The 23,322-nt window shown below is 37.2% G+C and overlaps 1 protein-coding gene across 1 annotated transcript in view; it reads left to right on the top strand.

The window, feature by feature from the left end:
• The window catches only part of LOC108637478 (CUB and sushi domain-containing protein 3-like), a 207,682-nt gene extending 184,707 nt beyond the window's left edge, over nt 1–22,975 (top strand). Inside the window, exons 6-7 of the mRNA XM_018058092.1 lie at nt 21,397–21,509; nt 22,869–22,975. Of these exons, the coding sequence (XP_017913581.1) occupies nt 21,397–21,509; nt 22,869–22,975 (220 nt within the window). The remainder of the gene's footprint in view (nt 1–21,396; nt 21,510–22,868) is intronic.

The raw sequence follows: 23,322 nt of genomic DNA, 5'->3' as shown, positions 1-23,322 counted from the left end.
CTAATTTTCTTGAAGAGATCTCTAGTCTTTCCCATTATATTGTTTTCCTTTATTTCTTTGCATTGATCACTGAGGAAGGCTTTCTTATCTTTCCTTTGTATTGTTTGGAACTCTGCATTCAGATGGGTATATCTTTGCTTTTCCCCTATGCTTTTCACTTCTTTTCACAGCTATTTATCAAATATGGATTAAGTTACACTGTGATGCATATTATATGCAATTTGCTATAGAGACTGCAGAAAGAGAAAAAGTCTAACCCATTTATACAGATAAGCCAATATAATAATTTCCTGTATTAATTATTCTTATGAAAAGGAAAAATATAAACTCCTACCTTTATAACAAGAGGAAGATACATCCTGGAGCCAAGTACCAAGAAGTTTTTGTTGTTAGGAGAACTTTGATGTTTTTTTTTCAATATGTATTTGCATTTATAATTTTTTCTTTTTGTGACTATTTTATAATAAAAGTACAATGTTCTAATTATCTCTTGCTGTTTCTATTTTATCTTGACTGTTTCAATTATCTAAATATATAGTAAGTCCATGGTAAAATACAAATCAATGTGATTGCTAGCAATATGAGATTAATTTAAAAATTCAATACAATACTAGCTTTGGAGGAATAACTTTTAGGTTTAGTGTACAGGTGAATCATTAAAGCAGATTTTTGGTTAGCAATGGTCAAAAATTTTCTCTCAACCTACATTAATTGTTTAAATTATAGTGGAAAAAAAAAGAAAATATAGGGATGTCTATATTGCTTATATTTGTAAATGATTAGCAATTTGATTATTATTTTGTAGCTTCATATAAAATATTACCTAATCAGTACTAAGAGTAATTCCATCAGGAGCTTAAATTTAAATTTTTAACTTAGGCCCAAATAGTTTCTCCTAGGTTCTCATCAATCACATAAGTAACATTCAGTTCAGTTCAGTCACTCAGTCATGTCCAGCTCTTTGCGACCCCATGAATCGCAGCACACCAGGCCTCCCTGTCCATCACCAACTCCCGGAGTTCACTCAAACTCATGTCCATCGAGTCGGTGATGCCATCTAGCCATCTCATCCTCTGTCGTCCCCTTCTCCTCCTGCCCGCAATCCCTTTGAGCATCAGAGCCTTTTCCAATGAGTCAACTCTTTGCATGAGGTGGCCAAAGTACTGGAGTTTCAGCTTTAGCATCATTCCTTCCAAAGAAATCCCAGAGCTGATCTCCTTTAGAAGGGACTGGTTGGATGTCCTTGCAGTCCAAGGGATTCTCAAGAGTCTTCTCCAACACCACAGTTCAAAATCATCAGTTCTTCAGTGCTCAGCTATCTTCACAGTCCATCTCTCACATCCATACATGACCACAGGAAAAACCATAGCCTTGACTAGACAGACCTTTGTTGGCAAAGTAATGTCTCTGCTTTACAATATACTATCTAGGTTGGTCATAACTTTTCTTCCAAGGAGTAAGTGTCTTGTAATTCCATGGGTGCAGTCACCATCTGCAGTGATTTTGGAGCCCCCAAAAACAAAGTCTGACACTGTTTCCACTGTTTCCCCATCTATTTCCTATGAAGTGATGGGACCGGATACCATGATCTTAGTTTTCTGAATGTTGAGCTTTAAGCCAACTTTTTCACTCTCCTCTTTCACTTTCATCAAGAGGCTTTTTAGTCCCTCTTCACTTTCTGTCATAAGGGTGGTGTCATCTGCATATCTGAGGTTATTGATATTTCTCCCGGCAATGTTGATTCCAGCTCATGCTTCTTCCAGCCCAGCGTTTCTCATAATGTACACTGCATATAAGTTAAATAAGCAGGGTGACAATATACAGCCTTGACATACTCTTTTTTCTGTTTGGAACCAGTCTGTTGTTCCATGTCCAGGTCTAACTGTTCCTTCCTGACCTGTATATAGGTTTCTCAAGAGGACAGTCAGGTGATCTGATATTCGCATTTCTTTCAGAATTTTCCACAGTTTATTGTGATCCACACAGTCAAAGGCTTTTGCATAGTCAATAAAGCAGAAATGGATGTTTTTTTGGAACTCTCTTGCTTTTTCTATGATCCAGCGGATGTTAGCAACTTGATCTCTGGTTCCTCTGCCTTTTCTAAAACCAGCTTGAACATCTGGAAATTCATGGTTCACATATTGCTGAAGCCTGGCTTGGAGAATTTTGAGCATTACTTGTGAGATGAGTGAGATAATGTGAGATCAGTGCAATTGTGTGGTAGTTTGATCATTCTTTGGCATTGCCTGTCTTTGGGATTGGAATGAAAACTGACCTTTTCCAGTCCTGTGGCCACTGCTGAGCTTTCCAAATTGGCTGGACTATTGAGTGCAGCACTTTCACAGCGTCATCTTTTAGGGCTTGAAATAGCTCAACTGTAATTTCATCACCTCCACTAGCTTTGTTCATAGTGATGCTTTCTAGGGCCCACTTGATTTCACATTCCAGGATGTCTGGCTCTAGGTGAATGATCACACCATCATGATTACCTGGTTCGTGAAGATCTTTTTTATACAGTTCTTCTGTGTATTCTTGCCACCTCTTCTTAATATCTTCTGCTTTTTTTAGATCCATACCATTTCTGTCCTTTATCAATCCCATCTTTGCTTGAAATGTTCCCTTGGTATCTCTGATTTTCTTGAAGAGATTGCTAGTCTTTCCCATTCTGTGGTTTTCCTCTTTTTCTTTGCATTCATCACTTAGGAAGGCTTTCTTATCTCTTCTTGCTATTCTTTGGAACTCTGCATTCAGATCCTTATATCTTTCCTTTTCTCCTTTGCTTTTTACTTCTCTTCTTTTCACCGCTATTTGTATGGCCTCCCAAGAGAGCTATTTAGCTTTTTTGCGTTTGTTTTCCATGGGGATGGACTTGATCCCTGTCTCCTGTACAGTGTCACGAAACTCAGTCCATAGTTCATCAGGCACTCTGTCAGTCAAATCTAGTCCCTTAAATTTGTTTCTCACTTCCAGTGTATAATCATAAGGGATTTGATTTATGTCATACCTGAATCGTCCAGTGGTTTTCCCTACTTTCTTCAACTTAAGTCTGAATTTGGCATTAAGGAGCTCATGATCTGAGCCACGGTCAGCTCCTGGTCTTGTTTTTGCTGACAGTATAGAGCGTCTCCATCATTGGCTGCAAAGAATATAATCAATCTTATTTTGGTGTTGACCATCTGGCAATGTCCATGTGTAGCCTTCCCTAGTGTTGTTGGAAGAGGGTGTTTGCTATGACCAGTGCATTCTCTTGGCAAAACTCTATTAGCCTTTGCCCTGCTTCATTCTGTATTCCAAGGCTAAAGTTGCCTGTTTGTAACCCTCCAGGTGTTTCTTGACTTCCTACTTTTGCATTCCAGTCCCCTATAATGAAAAGGACATCTTTTTGGGGTGTTAGTTCTAAAAGGTCTTGTAGGTCTTCATAGAACCGTTCAACATCAGCTTCTTCAGTGTTACTGGTTGGGGCATAGACTTGAATTCCTGTGATATTGAATCTTTTGCCTTGGAAATGAACAGATCATTCTGTCGTTTTTGAGACTGCATCCGAGTACTGCATTTCAGACTCTTTTGTTGACCATGATGGCTACTCCATTTCTTCTGAGGGATTCCTGCCTGCAGTAGCAAATATAATGGTCATCTGAGTTAAATTCACCCATCTGAGTTAAATTCCAGTCCATTTTAGTTCGCTGATTCCTAGAATGTCAACGTTCACTCTTTCCATTTCCTGTTTGACCACTTCCAATATGCCTTGATTCATGGACCTAACATTCCAGGTTCCTATGCAATATTGCTCTTTACAGCATCGCACCTTGCTTCTATTACCAGTCACATCCACAACTGGGTATTGTTTTTGTCTTGGCTCCATTCCTTCATTCCTTCTGCAATTATTTCTCCACTGAAATCCAGTAGCATATTTGGCACCTACTGACCTGGGGAGTTCCTCTTTCAGTATCCTATCATTTTACCTTTTCATACTGTTCATGGGGTTCTCAAGGCAAGAATACTGAAGTGGTTTGCCATTTCCTTCTCCAGTGGCCCACATTCTGTCAGACCCTCCACCATGACGCACCTGTCTTGGGTGTACATTCACAAAATATTATTCCACATATACAGAATATCATTTGGTATTTGTCTCTTTGTGTGTGACATACTTCATGTAGTATGATAATCTCTAAGTCCATCCAAGTTGCTTCAAGTCCATAATTTAATTCCTTTTTATCAGTTTAGTTCAGTTGCTCAGTCATATCAGACTATTTTAAAAAATTCCTTCTTTATGGTTGGGTAATATTTTTATGGTTGGGTAATATATCATGAGAAATGCTGGGCTGGAAGAAGCACAAGCTGGAATCAAGATTGCCGGGAGAAATATCAATAACCTCAGATATGCAGATGATACCACCCTTACAGCAGAAAGTGAAGAAGAACTAAAGAGCCTCTTGATGAAAGTGAAAGAGGAGAGTGAAAAAGTTGGCTTAAAACTCAACATTCAGAAAATGAAGATCATGGCATCTGGTCCCATCACTTCATGGGAAATAGATGAGGAAACAGTGGAAACAGTGTCAGACTTTAGTATTGGGGCTCCAGAATCACTGCAGATGGTGATTGCAGCCATGAAATTAAAAGACACTTATTCCTTGGAAGAGAAGTTATGACCAACCTAGATAGCATATTGAAAAGCAGAGACATTACTTTGCTGACTAAGGTCCGTCTAGTCAAGGCTATGGTTTTTCCAGTGGTCATATATGAATGTGAGATTTGGACTGTGAAGAAAGCTGAGTGCTGAAGAATTGATGCTTTTGAACTGTGATGTTGGAGAAGACTCTTGAGAGTCCCTTGGACTACAAGGAGATCCAATCAGTCCATTCTGAAGGAGTTCAGCTCTGGGATTTCTTTGGAGGGAATGATGCTGAAGCTGAAACTCCAGTACTTTGGCCACCTCATGCGAAGAGTTGACTCATTGAAAAAGACTCTGATGCTGGGAGGGATTGAGGGCAGGAGGAGAAGGGGATGACAGAGGATTAGATGGCTGGATGGCATCATTGACTCGATGGATGTGAGTCTGAGTGAACTCCGGGAGTTGGTGATGGACAGGGAGGCCTGGCGTGCTATGATTCATGGGGTCGCAAAGAGTCGGACATAACTGAGTGACTGAACTGAGCTGATCTGAATATTCTAGTGTGTGTGTGTGTGTTTGTGTGTGTGTGTGTGTGTGTGTATGTATATACTATATCTTGTTTATCTGTCAATGGACTTTTAGATTGTCTCCATATCTTGGCTATTATGAACAATATTACTGTGAATGTTGGTGTGCTGTATCTTTTCTAATTATAATTTTCTCCAGATATCTACCCAGGAGGGACATTGCTGGATCATGTAGTTACTCTGTTTTTAGGTTTTTTAAGGAACCTCCATATTGTTCTCTATAGTGGTTGCATTAGTTAACATTCCTATCAACACTGTAGTGGCAGGGTTTCTTTTTCTCCACACCCTCACCAGCATTTTTCCAGTTCAGTTTAGTTCAGTGGCTCAGTTGTATCTGACTGTTTGTGACCCCATAGACTGCAGCATGCCAGGCTTCCCTGTCTGTCACCAACTCAGGAGCTTGCTCAAACTCACCTCCATCATGTCAGTGATGCCATCCAACCATCCAATCATCCTCTGTCATCCCTTTCTCCTTCTGCCTTCAATCCTTCCTAGCATGAGGGTATTTTCCAGTGAGTCAGTTCACTGCACTTTTAGGTGGCCAAAGTATTGGAGTGTCAGCTTTAGCATCAGTCCTTCCAATCAATATTCAGGACTGATTTCCTGTAGGATCAACTGGTTTGATCTCCTTACAGTACAAGGGACTCTCTGGAGTCTTCTCCAATACCACATTTCAAAAGCATCAGTTCTTCAGTGCTCAGCTTTCTTTGTAGTCCAACTTTCATGTCCATACATGACTACGGGAAAAACCATAGCTTTGACTAGTTGGGCCTTTGTCAGCAAAGTAATGTCTCTGCTTTTTCATATTCTGTCTAGTTTGGTCATAGCTTTTGTTTCAAGGAGCAAGTGTCTTTTAATTCCATGGCTGCAGCCACCATCTGCAGTCATTTTGGAGCCCCAGAAAATAAAGTCTGTCAAATAAAGTCTGTTTCCATTTTTTCCCCATCTATTTCCCATGAAGTGATGGGACCAGATGCCGTGATCTTCTTTTTTTAAATGCTAACTTTTAAGCCAACTTTTTCACCCTCCTCTTTCACTTTCATCAAGAGGCTCTTTAGTTCTGTACTTTCTGCCAAAAGGGTAGTGTCATCTGGGTAGCAGAGCTTATTAATACCAAAAAGCTTGTGCTTCATCCAGCCTGGCGTTTTGCATGATGTACCCTACATATAAGTTATATAAACAGGGTGACAGTATACAGCCTGGACATACTCCTTTCCCAATTTCGAACCAGTCTGTTGTTCCATGTCCAGTTCTAACTGTTGCTTCTTGACCAGAATTTATTATTTGTATACTTTTTGATGATGACCATCCTGACCAGTGTGAGTTGATACCTCATTGTAAATTTGATTTGCATTTTCCTAATAATTAGCAATTTTGAGCATCTTTTAATGTGCCTTTGGCTATCAGTATCGATATGTCTTATTTGGAGAAATGTCTGTTTAGGTTTTCTGCCTATTTTTGGATTGCATTGTTTTATTTGTATTTATTTGTTTGTTTTATTTGGGTTTATTTTGTTTTATTTGCAGTTATTTATTTTGTTTTATTTGAATTTATTTATTTTATTTGCATTGCATAGTTTTATTTATTTCTTTTATTATATTTTTATTTGTTTGGATTGCATTGTTTGCTTTATTTGTGTACTGTGTGAGCTGTTTGTCGGAGAAGGCAATGACACCCCACTTAAGTACTCTTGCCTGGAAAATCCCATGGACGGAGGAGTCTGGTGGGCTGCAGTCCATGGGGTCGCTAAGAGTCAGACAGGACTGAAGCGACTTAGCAGCAGCAGCAGCATGAGCTGTTTGTATATTTTGGAGATTAATCACTTGTCAATGGCATTGTTTGCAAATATTTTCTCCCATTCTGTAGGTTGTCTTGTTGTTTTGTTTATGGTTTCCTTTGCTATGCAAAAGCTTTTAAGTTTAATTAGATTTCATTTGTTTATTTTTATGTCCATTACTCTAAGAGATGGATACCAAAAAAATATTGCTGCAGTTTATGTCAAACAGTGTTCTATTTTCATCTAGGAGTTTTATAGTATCTAGTCTTACAAATGGGTCTTCAATCCATTTTGAGTTTATTTTTGTAGATGTTATTAGCAGATGTTCTAATTTAATTCTTTGGTATGTAGCTATCCAACCATTTATTGAAAAGATTGTGTTTTGTCCATTGTGTATTTTTTTCTCCTTTTTCATAGACTACTTGACCACAGTTGTGGGTTTAGTTTCAGCCTTTCTACCTGTTCTGTTGATTGAAGTGTCTATTTTTTGTGCAAGTACCATACTGTTTTGATGACTCTACCTTTGTAGTATAGTCTGAAATCAGGGAACCTTATTTCCCCAGGTCTGTTTATCTTTCTCAATATTGCTTTGCCTCTTTTGGGTCTATTATGTTCCTATACAAATTTTTAGGAGAACACATGTTAATTCTTTGAATGTTTGGTAGAATTTCTTGTGAAGCCATGTGGCCCCTGAATTTTATTTGTTGGGGTTTTTTAAATTATTGATTCAATTTCAGTACTGGTGATTGATCTGTTTATATTTTCTGTTTCTTACTGGTACAATCTTAGGAGATTGTGTCTTTCAAAGAATTTATCCATTTTTTCTGGATTGTCCATCATATTGGTGTGTATCTGCTCATAGCAGTCTCATATGAACATTCACATTTCAGTGGTGTTGGTTATAACCTCTTTTCATTCCTGATTTTATTGATTTAGACCCTCTCTCTCTCTCTCTCTCTCTCTTTTCGTAGTGAGTCTGGCTAAAAGTTTTTTTTAATTTTGTTTATCTTTTCAAAGACCTATTTTAATTTAGATTTTTTTTTAGTTCCATTATCTTTTCTATTGTGTTGTTACTTATTTCTCTCTGATATTTATTTTTTCCCTTCTACTAATGTTGCATTTTATTTGTTCATCTTTCTCTGTTTGTTTTAGGTGTAAGGTTAGGTTGTTTATTTGTGATTTTTCTTTTATCCTGAGGTAAATTTTTATCACTGTAAGCTCCCCTGTTAGAATTGTTTTTGCTGGGTTCCCTAGATTTTGAATTGTCATGTGTTCATTTTCATTTGTCTCTAGGTATTTTTAAAATTCCTCTTTGATTTCTTCAGTAATCCATTAATTGTTTAATATAGCATAACATTTAGCCTCTACATGTTTGAATAAACATCTACTTTTGTTTATCTATACTTGGACTGGAAGGAACTTGTATATTAAAGTTAATCGAGTGACTTTAGACCTGTCTCCTGCACTCTTAAAGTATAAATGCCAGATTTTCATTTGTCTCTCATGTTATACATTTCATGCTGCATCTTCTTTGCAATCAAACTAGTTAACACAGTTTTTTTTTTTTCTGTTTGTGTGTGTATGTATGTGAAATTTAGAGATTGAGTATCTGAATGCATATCAGTTACTTTTATTTTGGTATTATAGAAAAATTAGTAAGATATTCTCAGTTTTACTCTGTCAGTAATTGGACTGCTGGATCTGTAAGACCAGATCATGTCTCTACTGGTACAAGAGACAAATTATGTCAGGCCAAGTAAACAGTCAGGGAGAACTTCATTCAACACTGCTGCTACAGAAGTCAGGAATATTGCAATAGGGCTAAAGACTGTTGAAATGAGAGTTAAGATTATTGCTATAGGGAAGACAATTTGAACTCTGCTGGAAAAGGTAAGGTGGTTTCTAAGTGCTGGGGTGAGCTAGTAGAAAAGTACTAAAAAACGTTGAGCTTCCCTGGTGGCTCAGATGGTAAAGAATCCACCTGCAATGCAAGAGACCTATGTTTGATCCCTGGGTTGGGAAGACCCCCTGAATAAGGGAATAGTTACCCACTCCAGTATGCTTGCTGGGTGAATTCCATGGACGGAGGAGCCTGGTGGACTACAGTTCATGAAGTCACAAAGAGTCAGATATGGCTGAGCGACAAACATTGTAGGTTTAGGAAACTTTAGGTGGGAGATTGTTGCTGTTTAGTTGCTGAATTGTGTCCGGCTCTTTTGAGACCCCATGAACCGTACATAGCCTGCTAGGCTCCTCTGTCCATGGGATTTCCCAGGCAAGAATAACTGGAGTGGGCTGCCATTTCCTTCTCCATGGGATCTTCCTGAGCCAGGGACTGAACCTGCATCTCCTGCTTGGCAAGAGGATTCTTTACCACTGAGCCACAGAGAAGTCAGGTGGGAGATTAGTCAACGTTAATAGCCCATTTGTGTTTGCTAATAGTTGCTTAATAAAGTTGGGCTCTATACTCAGGAAAGTAGGAGTGCTATCTCCTATGATGATTTTATTTCAAGAGGATGGCTTCCAAGTCCTTGAGAGAGATATTCCTGGTTGTAAGAGCATTATGAACAAGATTTACATATCAAAGATGGAGAAAAGATCTGCAACCAAAGTTTTTTAAAGTAAATTCTCTTAAGAAAAGTTTTGGGCCAGAGCCTATAGTCAGGATGATAACCCCTCTAAAGCTTAATGAAGCTAGGAGTCATATTAAGGCTGTCTCAGTTATTGGGAGTACTGTTTAGATCAGTTTGTAAGTAATGATTGTGGGAAATATTAATGGGATACAGAACAAAAATTAGGATGTGTTTTTTAATGAAATTCTAGTCTTAAAATATTTGAAATAATAGTGTTGTGAATAGGACAGCACAGTGGTTCATGAGAATTGTAGTTTGCTGGAATACCTTCTTTCAGTTAAGTTTGGTGCCATTATCAGTGGTTCTAAAAAAATTTATTTCCAGTTCTTTTTAGGAAACACTGTTCAGTCCTTCTGAGATGCTGGCTTCACTTTGCAAACATAGATTTTTTTTTTTTAACCTGGGTTTTTCTTTCACTTTGATAGCCATATGGGTGGTTAGTAGCCCTTCAAACGGTTCCTCCAGCACAGAAGCAGCCTGTCTATCTTCTGGAATACCTTTATGTAAGCAGAATATTCTAGGCAATAGAGGTGGCATACTTCTTCCAGTGGGTCCTTCAAGGTCCTTGTAACTGTACATCTTAGGGCTTCTAGGGAGGAAAGAGGCCCTTTGAAGTATTGAATATGATTATGAGAGGATTCACTTATATCGGGCACAGTACATGATCTATGCCCCAGATTCATAGGTCTGCCAAATATAAGTTCAAAGGGAAAAAATATGATGCTTGCCTGCAAGGTTTGCTCTAATTTTCAACAAGCCTAGAAGTAAAATTCCAGGATGTTTTAATCTGTGTATTGCTAAATTTTAGCAAATGGTTTTCATTCATTCTCTGGGAATCTTTAAACATTTACATAATTACTGGATGACAGGGGGAATAAGATGACGTCTTCTCTCTGGTTCATGGTGCTCTAGTATCAAAAATATAGAAAATATGTGTATTGAGGAAGACTTTACCACTACCTGAGTATTGGCATCTGAAGTGGGAAAAATTTCAGATCATTCAGACATCATATACACTGTAACTAGACAAAGTCTGTTACTTTCTACAGGCATTGATTCTATGAAATTCAAAAGCACTAAGTTTCTGGTAGATTTGATTGGGGAAACTGCCTATACCATACTTCAGGAGTGACCTATAAATAATTCTGCTGACAGATTGCTCATCTCTTAAATGTGGTATGAATATCTTCACCTTTTAGGTAAATAAGAGTCTAGTGCCATTAAAATTCCTCTTTTACTTAGAAAATTATGTTGATAGCACAACATTACTAACTAAGAAAATAAAGACTCTTCTTAGAAATGATTTTGTCAGATAATTCCAAAAGTTCAGTTGAATTTCTTTTAGCCCCATTTTCAATTCATTTGTACATTTCCTTTTTTGAAGTATATACTTGGAAGTTAACAAAAATCTCTTATTGTGTTAAATGTGAGGCTCCAAAGTTTGAAATCTGCCACATTTTAGCAGTGGCTTTTACATCTCTGTCAACAAAATCATTGCCTTCAGAAGTTTTTATTCTGCCCTGCATGAGCTCTACAATGGATTACTGATATGAGCAGACAGTTTTACAACCTCTAAAAAATCAACTATCAATTTTTCATGAGATATTTTACTTGCCCTAAAGGTAGAGAATCCTCTAGCTTTCCAAACTTGCTCTTTTGCATGACAGACACAGGTGTGTGTGTGTGTGTGTGTATGCATATGTGTGTATATATATCAAAAATCACAATTCTTGTTACTGTTATTGACTAGGCTGCTAGTTTCAACCTATTCAAGGCCAAATATAAGCTTCCAAAATTTCATAACCAAGTCACCATAGCATCTGAAGCCTTAAGTTTGTCACTTTTATCCTGAGCATGTGTGTGCTTGAGTGCTTGGTCACTCAGTCATATCTGACTCTTTGCAACCCTATGGACTGTAGCCAGCCAGGCACCTCCTCCATAGAATTTTCCAGGCAAGGCTACTGGAGTGGGTTGCCATTTCTTTCTCCAGGGGATCTTCCTGAGCCAGGGATCGAACTCACATCTCCTGTGTATATGACCTGTTATTAAAAGAGCATTATGAACAAGAATCAGTTAAAACATGCCGGGGCCTAGTGCTGTCTTCTTTTACCATGATCATCTATTTGATCAGAATCCGGTAAAAAAAAAATGAATAGAAAATACAATGTTAGGATTGACTAATAGTACTTATTCATAATTAGTCTGATGCCACATTCACAAATTATGGATCTTATATTCTTGGAAGGTAGCTGTCACAACAGTAAGGCATGTAAATAAGTCAAGTGACCCAACAACATTCTTAAGCCTTTTTAAAGACATGCCTGCTGCTCTCACAGCACCCCAGTATCCACAGTGTCATGGCCTACAGAAGAACTGAGAAACACGTTATTAATGTATGGTCTCATCTCAACTTTTGAGTTAAAATTCCAAAAGTAGCACTTTTATTTTAATGACAAAAGAAGAAGAAGGGCTTTTATCCTTTGTTTTTCTTATTCTTTTTATAGCTGAATTTGTTTTTTCCATCCCTGGGTTCTAAAGATTCCCCCGAGAAAGGGAACAGCTACCCATTCCAATATTCTTGCCTGGAGAATATGATGGGCCGAGGAGACTGGCAGGCCACATTCCATGAACAGAGGAGCCTGGTTGGCCACAGTGTCCATGGGGTGGCAAAGAGTTGGACATGACTGAGAAACTTTCAATTTCACACTTTCACCCTATATTGTAATTCTTGGGGACCCTCAGCATCAATATATCCTGTAAATATCCTTCAGTTTGACAGTATTGCAGCTTATCCAGTGAGGCCTTATGTCCTTGTGAAGGGCAAAATTGTAATAAAGTCAAAGCCTCAGTTTTGCATTACTGTTTAGTTTTCAGTGCTACTGGCAAGCCATCTATATATTGAATGCCTATAGATCCTTCTGGAGGAAACAAGTTTCCCCTAAGTTTTCTATAAATGGCTAAAGGAATAATAGAAGAGTATGGAAACTTTTGAGGAACTCTTTGCCATAAATACTGAACTTCTTTTCATAAGTAAAAACAAACAAGAATATAAATCTGTTTAGATGAGAGAAACAGGAAAAAAATAAAGCAGAGCATAGGTAAATTGCAGAAAAACTTTGTAGAAGGTAGTGCAGGCACACTCAATCACTTCAGTCATGTCTGACTGTTGTGACACTATGGTCTGTAGCCCACTAGGCTGCTCTGTCTGTGGGATTCTCCAGGCAAGAATACTGGAGTGGGTTGCCGTGCCCTCCTCCAGAAGGGTCTTCCTGATTCAGGGATCAAACCTGAGTCTCTTTCATCTCCTGAATTGGCAGGCAAGTTCTTTACCTCTAGTGCTACCTGGAAAGTCCATAGAGGGTTGTTACACAGTTATAATAGTTATAGTATTTAAAACTGAAGGTATTAACAGAGCAATGGCTTTATTTACTTCTTTAAGATTTTGTATTAAGGTTTACCATCTTCATCGAATTTACCTTTCCTGTTTGCTGGAAATTTGGTAGAATTAATATTACAGTGTTAGTGTACTTTTATTATTATCCTTTGTTTTTCTTATTCTTTTTGTAGCTGGATTTGTTTTTTCTTAATTGAGCTATCGACAGAGGCTATTGTTTGACACATGATCATGGCTTATGTTTTTTAATAAGCTATTTCTATTGGTTCTACACCTCAAATTAAACCAGTATTATTATTGCAAGGCCAAAAATGATACATTACTTTATTTCTGCTCAGATTACTTTTCCAACATAGCACAGTATAACACTGCCACTCGCTGCTACATTTCTTCTCTTTTAGAAGGCACACCATAACCAAGTAAGACAGTTTTTTTCCCAGGACATTAAATAGATACTCCATATGGAGTATACAATATGGTAGTTTTAATTTGCACAGGAGATCTCTCCCCAATAGCTTTACAGGAGAATAAAGTGAGAGTAAGAAAACATGTTCCTCAGTCATGAGATCTGTTCATGTGGGAATCACAGAAGAAAAGAACACATATAAACCTGATTTAAAATACCAACAACCTGAATTGGTCTATCACCAGATGGAAAGTGAAGGATTTCTGGGGCACTTTCAGAATAAGTAGCACCTGTATCTATCATAAAAAGCAAGGCTATGTTAGTCTGAGGAAAAGTTATTCAAACATAAATTTTATCAGTTCCTACTGCTGAGACTCCCTCAGTCTGTCAGTTGTAAACCATTTGACAGTTATTCCCTAGCTTTCTGGGCTTTCCTCATTCTCTTGTTTCTGCAGTTTCTGCATCTTCTAGAGTCTCTTTTCCCCAATCCGAATTTCTTGGAATAACGACATATGGTTTTCTCTTTTGTGTTGTCTTCACAGATTGGCCAGAGTAAAGGTTATTTCCTTTAGTAAATAGTGTTAATGGAACAGTTAACACAGCAGTTTTTAACTTTTTTGTCTTCATATTTTTCAATATTGTTTCCTGAGTAGCTGCTTCTAAGATTTGAGAGTAGTCTGTCCTTGCCAACCTTCTTCCTTTCTCCTAGTTTGAATTTAGATAATCAGTAAGAGAGGGTGTCCTAGTGGCTCAACAGTAAATGATCTGCCTGCCACTTCAGGAGACACAGATTCAATCCCTGGGTTGGGAAGATCCCCTGGAGAAGGAAATGGCAACCCACTCCAGTATTCTTGCCTGGAAAACTCTATGCACAGAGGAGTCTGGCGGGCTACAGCCCATGGGGTCACAAACAAGTTGAATACAGTTTAGCGACTCAGCAACCACAACCAATCAGCAAGAGAGCCAAGGATAAAGATAGAACCAGGGGACAATTTTTATCTTCCCTTGGACCCAGGCATGTATTTGAGAAGATTCCAACAGATCACCTATAGAAAGTAATGGGGAACTCACTTGTTATCTAGATACAACACCGCAGTCTCTCCCAGCTCATCTTTAGAAAAAAGACTGTGAGCAGTCTCTTCTGACAGGTCATCCAAGCCCTTCTGACGGGTCATCCAAGCCCTTGTTTCTTCCATAGTTGCAGAGTGTGGTGGATAGCCACTACTCCTCAGTGGGGTGAGTTATCTTCTGGTCCCCAGTGTGCTTGCTCCATCAAATGACCAAAGTCTGCTGGTTTCAGAATCCCCACAGTAGCTTATGCACCTATACAAGTGTAGGTATGTAAATTGAAAACACATTGTGTAAAACTTCTGAAAACTTCTGGAAAACAGGAAAAGAAACTTTCATATGAATATCAGCTCTCAAGAAGGCTGGGTAACTTCCTCAATGGCATAAGCTTCACTGATGATTATATCAAAAGAGCTGATTTTCCACATATTTGACAAAGAAAAAATAGTAGAATTATATGGCTATATGGCTTTTTTCTTATGTTGGTATATTTATCAAACTAATACTTATTTTTTCCTTTTTTTCCCCAAGTAACTGGTGAAACTATACTACATCTTGCCACTTTCATATAGGAGTAGAATTTTTATTTAAGTTTTCAACACTTCCCTAAGTAACTCTTCTTATAACATTTGCTTTCCTAGATACATGATATATGGATGATAACAGACTTCTGGAGGTAGACTATATGCTAAGATATGGCGTGGGTTCAGAGCTAGAATATGAGACTTAAAAGCCTGTGTTCTCAAACAAGGCAGGTAATTCAGTAGGAACTAAAGAAGTCATGCCATTGGGCTTCTCTTTAGGGAAATTTACTCATGAAGGGAACCATGTATCTAAAAGATCATCACATCCTTCTTCCCAGGTGTCTATTAAATTTTAAAAAAATTTAAAAAACTAGAAATTGGAAAAAAAAAAAGAATAGAGAGATGCAAGGGGAGAGAGAGAGCAGAACAGCAAAGAAAGGAAGAAGAGGGTTCTGTGAAAGAGAGCTCTTCGATTCTCACATTTGTTTCTTCATTCTCCTCAGTCTTTCCTTCTGGCTATCCAAATCATTATTCTTAGAATAATATCCATCCAATAAGTTCAGTTCAGTTGCTCAGTCATGTCTGACTCTGCAACCCCATGAACTGCAGCATGCCAGGCCTCCTTTTCCATCACCAACTCCTGGAGTCCACCCAAACACATGTCCATTGAGTCAGTGATGCCATCGAACTATCTCATCTTGTCATCCCCTTCTTCTCCTTCCCTCAACGTTTCCCAGCATCAGAGTCTTTTTCAATGAGTCAGCTCTTCATATCAGATGGCCAAAGTATTGGAGTTTCAGCTTCAGCATCAGTCCTTCCAATCAATATTCAGGATTTATTTCCTGTAAGATCAACTGGTTTAATCTCCTTGAAGTCCAAGTGACTCTCAGGCGTCTTCTCCAACATCACAGTTCAAAAGCATCAATTCTTCAGTGCTCAGCTTTCTTTATAGTCCAACTCTCACATCCATATATGACTACTGCAAAAACCATAGCCTTGACTAGATGGACCTTTGTTGACAAAGTGATGGCTCTGCTTTTTCATAATGCTGTCTAGGTTGGTCACAACTTTCCTTCCAAGGAGTAAGCGTCTTTTAATTTCATGGCTGTGGTCACCATCTGCAGTGATTTTGGAGCCCAGAAAAATAAAGTCAGCACTGTTTTACTGTTTCCCCATCTATTTGCCATGAAGTGATGGGACTGGATGCCAAGAACTTAGTTTTCTGAATGTTGAGCTTTAAGTCAACTTTTTCACTCTCCACTTTCACTTTCATCAAGAGGCCTTTTAGTTCTTCAAATACCAGTAATTAATGGGCTTATAATGTGCCCCCCTTAAATCCCTCATACATCTTGAAAAATTGTATTCTCATAAGTATTCCAAATGTGACAGAGATACTAGCTGCTTAAAAACTGCAGGTGAGCCTGGATTGGAGGGGATTTGAGGGAGAATTGATACATGTATATATATGGCTGAGGCCCTTCACTGTTCACCTAAAACTACCACAACATTCTTAATTGCCTATACCCCAATACAAAATAAAAAATGTTTAAATTAAAAAAAAAGAACTTTAGGCAGCATTCCTGGCTTCCCATATATTTTCATCATCAAAGCTAATCATGGTCCTGAAGGGATTTTAGAGCCCAATTTAACCAGGGTTACTCAGTAGTAAATCTTAAATTTGGAGAGCGTGGTTCATCTAACTAGTATTCCAAAAGAGCAGAGCACTATAAGGGAGACTTTATAATTCAGTCTTTTATATAAGAGCATCAGCTGGTCCATTTAATTGTGGAACTGTCATTTGTATCCCATCCTCATCACCAAACTATTGAGGAAATATAATTAAAAATAATATCTCATGCAAACCAAGTTAAGACTCTCCAAAAATGTAGAAAGAATGAAGCACTCTTAATATTCAGTTCAGTTCAGTTCAGTTGCTCAGTTGTGTCCAACTCTTTGTGACCCCCATGGAGTGCAGTATGCCAGGCTTCCCTGTCCATCACCAACTCCCAGAGCTTCCTCAAACTCATCTCCTTTGAATCAGTGATGCCATCCAGCCATCTCAACCTCAGTCATCCCCTTCTCATCCTGCCTTCAATCTTCCCCAGCATGAGGGTCTTTTCCAGTGAGTCAGTTCTTTGCATTTTCATGGGGCCATAGCATTGGAGCGTCAGCTTCAGCATCAGTCCTTCCAATCAATATTCAGGACTTATTTCTTATAGGATCAACTGGTTTAATCTCCTTGCAGTCTAAGCGCCTCTCTAGAGTCTTCTCTAACACCACAGTTCAAAAGCATCTTCAGTGCTCAGCTTTCCTTATAGTCCAACTCTCACATCCATACATGACTACTGGAAAAACCATAGCCTTGATTAGATAGACCTTTGTTGACAAAGGGATGTCTCTGCTTTTTAATATACTGTCTAGGTTGGTCATAACTTCCCTTCCAACGAGTAAGCGTCTTTTTAATTCCATGGCTGCAATCACCATCTACAGTGATTTTGGAGCCCAGAAAAATAAAGTCTGTCACTGTTTCCATTGTTTTCCCTTCTATTTGCCATGAATTTATGGGACCACATGCCGTGATCTTAGTTTTCTGAATGTTGAGTTTTAAGCCAACCTTTTTACTCTCCTCTTTCACTTTCATCAAGAGGCTCTTTAGTTTTGCACTTTCTGCCTTAAATATGGTGTCATCTGGGTATCTTAGATTATTGATACTTCTCCTGGCAATCTTGATTCCAGCTTGTGCTTCATCCAGCCTGGCATTTCACATAATAGACTGTGCTTATAAGTTAAATAAGCACAGTGACAATATATACAGCCTTGATGTACTACTTTCCAGATTTGGAACCAGTCTATTTTTCCATGTCCAGGTCTAATTGATGCTTCTTGACCTGCATACTGATTTTTCAGGAGGCAGGTCAAGAGGTCTTGTATTCTCATCTCTTAAAGAATTTTCCTATTTTTTGTGATCCGCATAGTCAAAGGCTTTGGTGTAGTCAATAAAGCAGAAGTAGATGTTTTTCTGGACCTTTGTTGCCTTTTCTATGATCCAACCCTTGTTGGCAATTAGATCTCTGGTTTCTCTGCCATTTCTAAATCCAGTTTGAACATCTGGAAGTTCACAGTTCATATACTGTTGACGTCTGACTTGTAGAATTTTGAGCATTACTTTGCTAGCTTGTGAGATGAGTGCAATTGTGTGGTAATTCCAACATTCTTTGGCATTTCCTTTCTTTGAGATTGGAATGAAAATTGACCTTTTCCATTTTTTAATATTGAATAAGCATTAAACCAGACAAGTGATAGACATCACAGGCAATCTGCTAAAGAAATTGTGAGTAAAACTAAATCTCACTCCTTATGTATCAGACAGATACAATCTGCTTGTATACATGATGTTTGTCCTTATCAAAAGGGAGGATAGAACTTCTATCTTTACAGCAAGCAGGGAGTTAACATCACGGGGCTATATGCTAGGCTTAAGCTCCTGCAGAAATAGGGAGACAGAGTGACATTTCCTTGATGCTTACAGTTCAAAGAGATAACCCTAAAGCCTCAAATAAATATATTTATGTAATATGAAAAAATGACAAGAGCCATATTTAGCTTAAAAAATTGACATACATCTGTAAGGAATTTTGTCATTTATAATTGCAAGTTTTCTAAAAGAAATGCTACAGAGAAAGGGGGAATTGTCTTTAAATTTTGATACTGGGGAAATTTTTAATTTAATTGTTATTTTAAAATTTATTTTTACTATTACACCACCAATTCGTTGGAAACCAGATAGAATTATGGCCAATAGGAGTACAAGTTGTCAGTGAAACAATTAGCCTATATGTGTTAGCAGTTCTCTATGAACTGACAAAATTAAATGTACTAAAGTTTTTTGGTTGGTAAAAAAGTATAGGACTGAGATGGATATAATAAAGAGGAACAATTTAATCTTATAAAAAAACACACCTTTTAATATTCACTAGGAAATAGATTGGTGGCATATTCGATATGGTGTAGCTGATGTATATCCTATAGTTTTAAACTCTCATGACCATTTCATAATGGGTTTACTTTACTCTGAGCTTGAGTCCTCACTCTTGCCCATAAGCCTGTCTCTTTACTGTAGCTCAGAAAATGAGTGTTTCTGAACTCATCAATTTGAAGATTGAAGGTTCATGTGCCATGGAATTTTCAAATGATAATGCATATATGTATGCATATGTGCATATGATATGCACATATATTACAAAGGATAATGTATGTGTGTTCTTTATATTATAAAACTTTTATTTCCTTTGGCAAGAATGAAGTGAATATAGTCTAAAATTCTATAATATCTTATATATCTTTATATCTCACACTATTCCTCAATATTATGCACAATTTCATAATTACACCACAATATTTAACTGAGTTCATTTGTGATGATTCCAATAAATTCTGTAACAGTCAACACTGGTGGCATAGCTGTATTGCTAATGCAGTCTGTTGATCATGGTTTATAGTTTTGGTGGTTGACTAAGAACTGGACATTCTGCGGCCATGGTGGCCTTAAGAATGCGACAGTCCTCTATGTTGCCCTCTGCTAGTGTAATTATAGCATAGCCTTCATCCAGAACACAGCTTTATATTAGGATGCTCTTTTTATCAATATTAGGAAGGGAAACTTTATACCTTCTCTCCTGTAATTTTTCAGAAAATTTCATGTTTTTAGCAATAAAGTAGGTAAACACTTGAGAATTTCTTCTTTTAAAAATATATTTTTTAAGTATGTAATTTAGAATTCCCTATCATGATGGATATTTTACTCAGCAGTGGATCCATTCTTCTTTCCTCTTTGTATTCTTTGTTTTTAAATTTTAATTAGAAGCTAATTACTTTACAATATTGTGGTGGTTTTTGCCATACAGTCACATGAATCAGCCATGGATGTATATGTGTTCCCCATCCTGACCCTCTCTCCCACCTCCTTTCTCATCCCATCCCTCAGGTTCATCCCAGTGGACCAACCCTGAGCACCCTGTCTCATGCATGGACCTGGACTGGTGATCTACTTTACATATGATAATATACATGTTTCAGTGCTCTTCTCTCAAATCATCCCACCCTTGCCTTCTCCCACAGAGTCCAAGTCTGTTCTTTACATCTGTGTCTCTTTTACTGTCTGGCATATAGGGTCATCGTTACCATCTTTCGAAATTTCATATATATGCATTAATATACCATTTTGGTGTTTTTCTTTCTAACTTAATTTGCTCTGTATAACAGGCTCCAGTTTCATCGAGCTCATTAGAACTGATTCAAATGTGTTCTTTTTAACAGCTAAGTAATATTCCATCGTGTATATGTAACACAGCTTTCTTATCCACTCATCTGCTGATGGACATCTAGGTTGTTTCCATGTCCTGGCTATTATAAACAGTGCTGCGATGAACATTGGGGTACATGTGTCTCTTTCAATTCTGGTTTCCCTGGTGTGTATGCCCAGCAGTGGAATTGCTGGGTTGTATGGCAGATATAGGAGGAGAGCAAATGAGTAAATATGACCTTGAGGGGAAAAGTCTGTCAAGAATACAAAAAGTTATTTTTTTGTTGTTTTAACTGTTTGTATTTTTGACAGACTTTTTCCCTCAAGGTCATATTTACTCATTTGCTCTCCTCTTTTGTATGACTATTGCCTCAGTTCAAACATGTGACCGAGCATTATTAACGACAGTGGAATCATTAAGTAATTTCTCTTCTTAAGGTTATAAAAGTGAACATTACTTAATGAGCTTATTGATGCATAGATTCAGTGATGCCATATCAAATTAGCAGCATATTATTTAAAATAAAATTGTTTCCAGTAAAACATACTTGACATGGCTAGCCTGACATCAGTATTGCAAAGGGTTATATTATACTCCTTGTCATTTTATTGTTTTGCACAGTACTTAAATATTTTTCACAGTGCTTCTTTAGAACGAAGTTCTGTGAAACTTGAAAGGTTAAAATGAAGTACATTACTGGTGTGAAAACAGCAGCAACAAGTTAAAGATTTTTATAGATTCTTTTTTTCTTTCAATTTAAAAGAAGTATAAGATTTTCAGTATTTAAAATTTAATACCTTGCCTCAGGGATTTGAAAGATATAACCTAGTTTAGCACATAAAATAGTACTTGTTTATAGTAAACATTGATCACTAAATTATGTTATTTGTCTGTTCTATCAGTCTTGTAAATTAATCTGCCAGTTGTTTGTTTCTAGCTGAAAAGTTGTGAGAAACTCATCTGTCTCATAATTTGCTTACAGAGGGTATTCAAATGAGCTGTTGCATATAAAAAGAACAACTAGAAACTTCCCTGCCAGTGCAGTGGTATTTTAATAATCTGTTTCTCCTCTCTCTATCCACCTCTTTTTAGGCTGACTGGAAGCTTTGTGCCAGACCTGATAGTAAGCATGAGTAGCCAAATGTGGCTGCACCTTCAAACAGATGAAAGTGTTGGATCTGTTGGCTTCAAGGTTAACTACAAAGGTAATGATAACTTGTTACTATGGGAAATATGTTACCTTAATAACACCAGGGAATACGTTTAAATTCAAGTTTAATTGCATCTATAAAAGTTTCCCAGCATACAAGCAAGAGTATATTTCAATGTAACACTTTCCTTTTTAAATTAATTACAAATGTTGATTTCACTTTTCTTTAAGAAAAATTGCCTTTCCTTTCAAATGAGTATATCTTACATACTTCATCTCTCCTTTAAGTCTGCTATACCACTATACAGTGCCTAGGCTTTAGTCACTTTGGACTCCTAGCCTTTCCAAGAATATGCAATGTGATTTTATAAACTTTATACAAATTGCCTGGCAAAAATCTACTAATTACTTAAACACATAGCAAAGGACTTAATTCTTTATTTTTATTTTGTAATGCATCTGTGAATCTCTCAGATTATATGCATGGTATGAGTGTTCAGATTATCAACTTCTATGTAAATTATGGACCACAGATGTTTTAAATTGCAACTACTCATCCCAATATTGATAGTTTTGCAGATTAATGTTAAATTATATGTGTATAACACAATCTTTTGTTTCAGTTCCATTTGAGGTAGATGCAGACACTGAAATCACAAATATCTCTGACACATGATTAACCTTTTTAAAGTCAAATAGAGAAATGGATGTGCAGGTATACACTCAATGTACATATCAAAAATGCAGTTTTGAAATTCTGGTGGAAAACATATGTACGTTATTAAGTTTAATTAAAATCTATGCTTTAAAAGATGAAAATGTTAAACAGAACATCAGAATATATTGCTATCTGATTTTATTTTTTTCTATTATAAAAGTATTATTCTCTATTATATCAGTTCAACAGTGGATTGTAAAGTAGACAGAATTCTTTTACTTGCATAATAATAATTTTTAACCAGAGTTTATTTTTTTCAAAGATTGGCTTGTCATGCCTTTCTATCTGGACACAGGGAAAGGAATGCATTGTGTTGTCAGGAAGAACAGGACACATGCATTCTGTGTTTTTAACTTGAGACTAAATTTGATGCTACATTAATTTGAATAGTTCAGGAAATCCGTATAAATGTCAGTTTTAAAAAATAAAAAGGTTAGCCTGATTATAATTTTAAATATATCCTTACTCCATTTAAAATCCACATCTATCCCCAGAAAATAAAACAAAGTTACAAAGGTTAAAGTATGGTCAGCTTCTGTTGCAAGTATCTATGCCTTGATTGTTTTATTTTTCTTGATTTTTCCCCTGTAAATTATATTCCTCTTTGTTTTATTATTTTCTTCACCCTATGAAAGTTAAATATTAGAAAGTCTAGAATCATTCAAGCTGTGTTAATCATTAATGACACTGTTTCAGCAAAGAATACAGGTTTCAAAGTTGATGAACAGTTTAGAGCAGCAGGAGAGTGCCATCGATATTTCAGCAGTCTCCACTGCAGTTCACGAACTGGAAGTACATTGTAAAGTAGCACAATTTGTTTTCTGCTAAGTTTTTAACACAATTTTAAAATATATGTACTGCTTAAGGATCTGCTATGTGCCACCTACTGAATGAGCTGTTGAATATAGAAAGAACAACTAAAATTTCCCTGGCAGTGCAGTGGTTAAGACTCTGTGTTCCTGCTACAGGTGGCAAGGGTTGAATCCCTAATTGAGGAACTAAGATAAGATCCCTCCCACATGCCATGAGGTGATGCAAAAAAAGAAAGAAAGAAAAATAAAGAATAGCCAGATATTTTCTATCTTAGCAAGAACATAATATAGTGACAGAAAAAGAATATATCCAACAATCCCTGTGCTAACATCCACCA

The sequence above is a fragment of the Capra hircus genome, chromosome 14 (genome assembly GCF_001704415.2).
Source record: "Capra hircus breed San Clemente chromosome 14, ASM170441v1, whole genome shotgun sequence".
Lineage (NCBI taxonomy): Eukaryota > Metazoa > Chordata > Mammalia > Artiodactyla > Bovidae > Capra > Capra hircus.
This window is presented reverse-complemented; position numbering and strand designations above follow the sequence as displayed.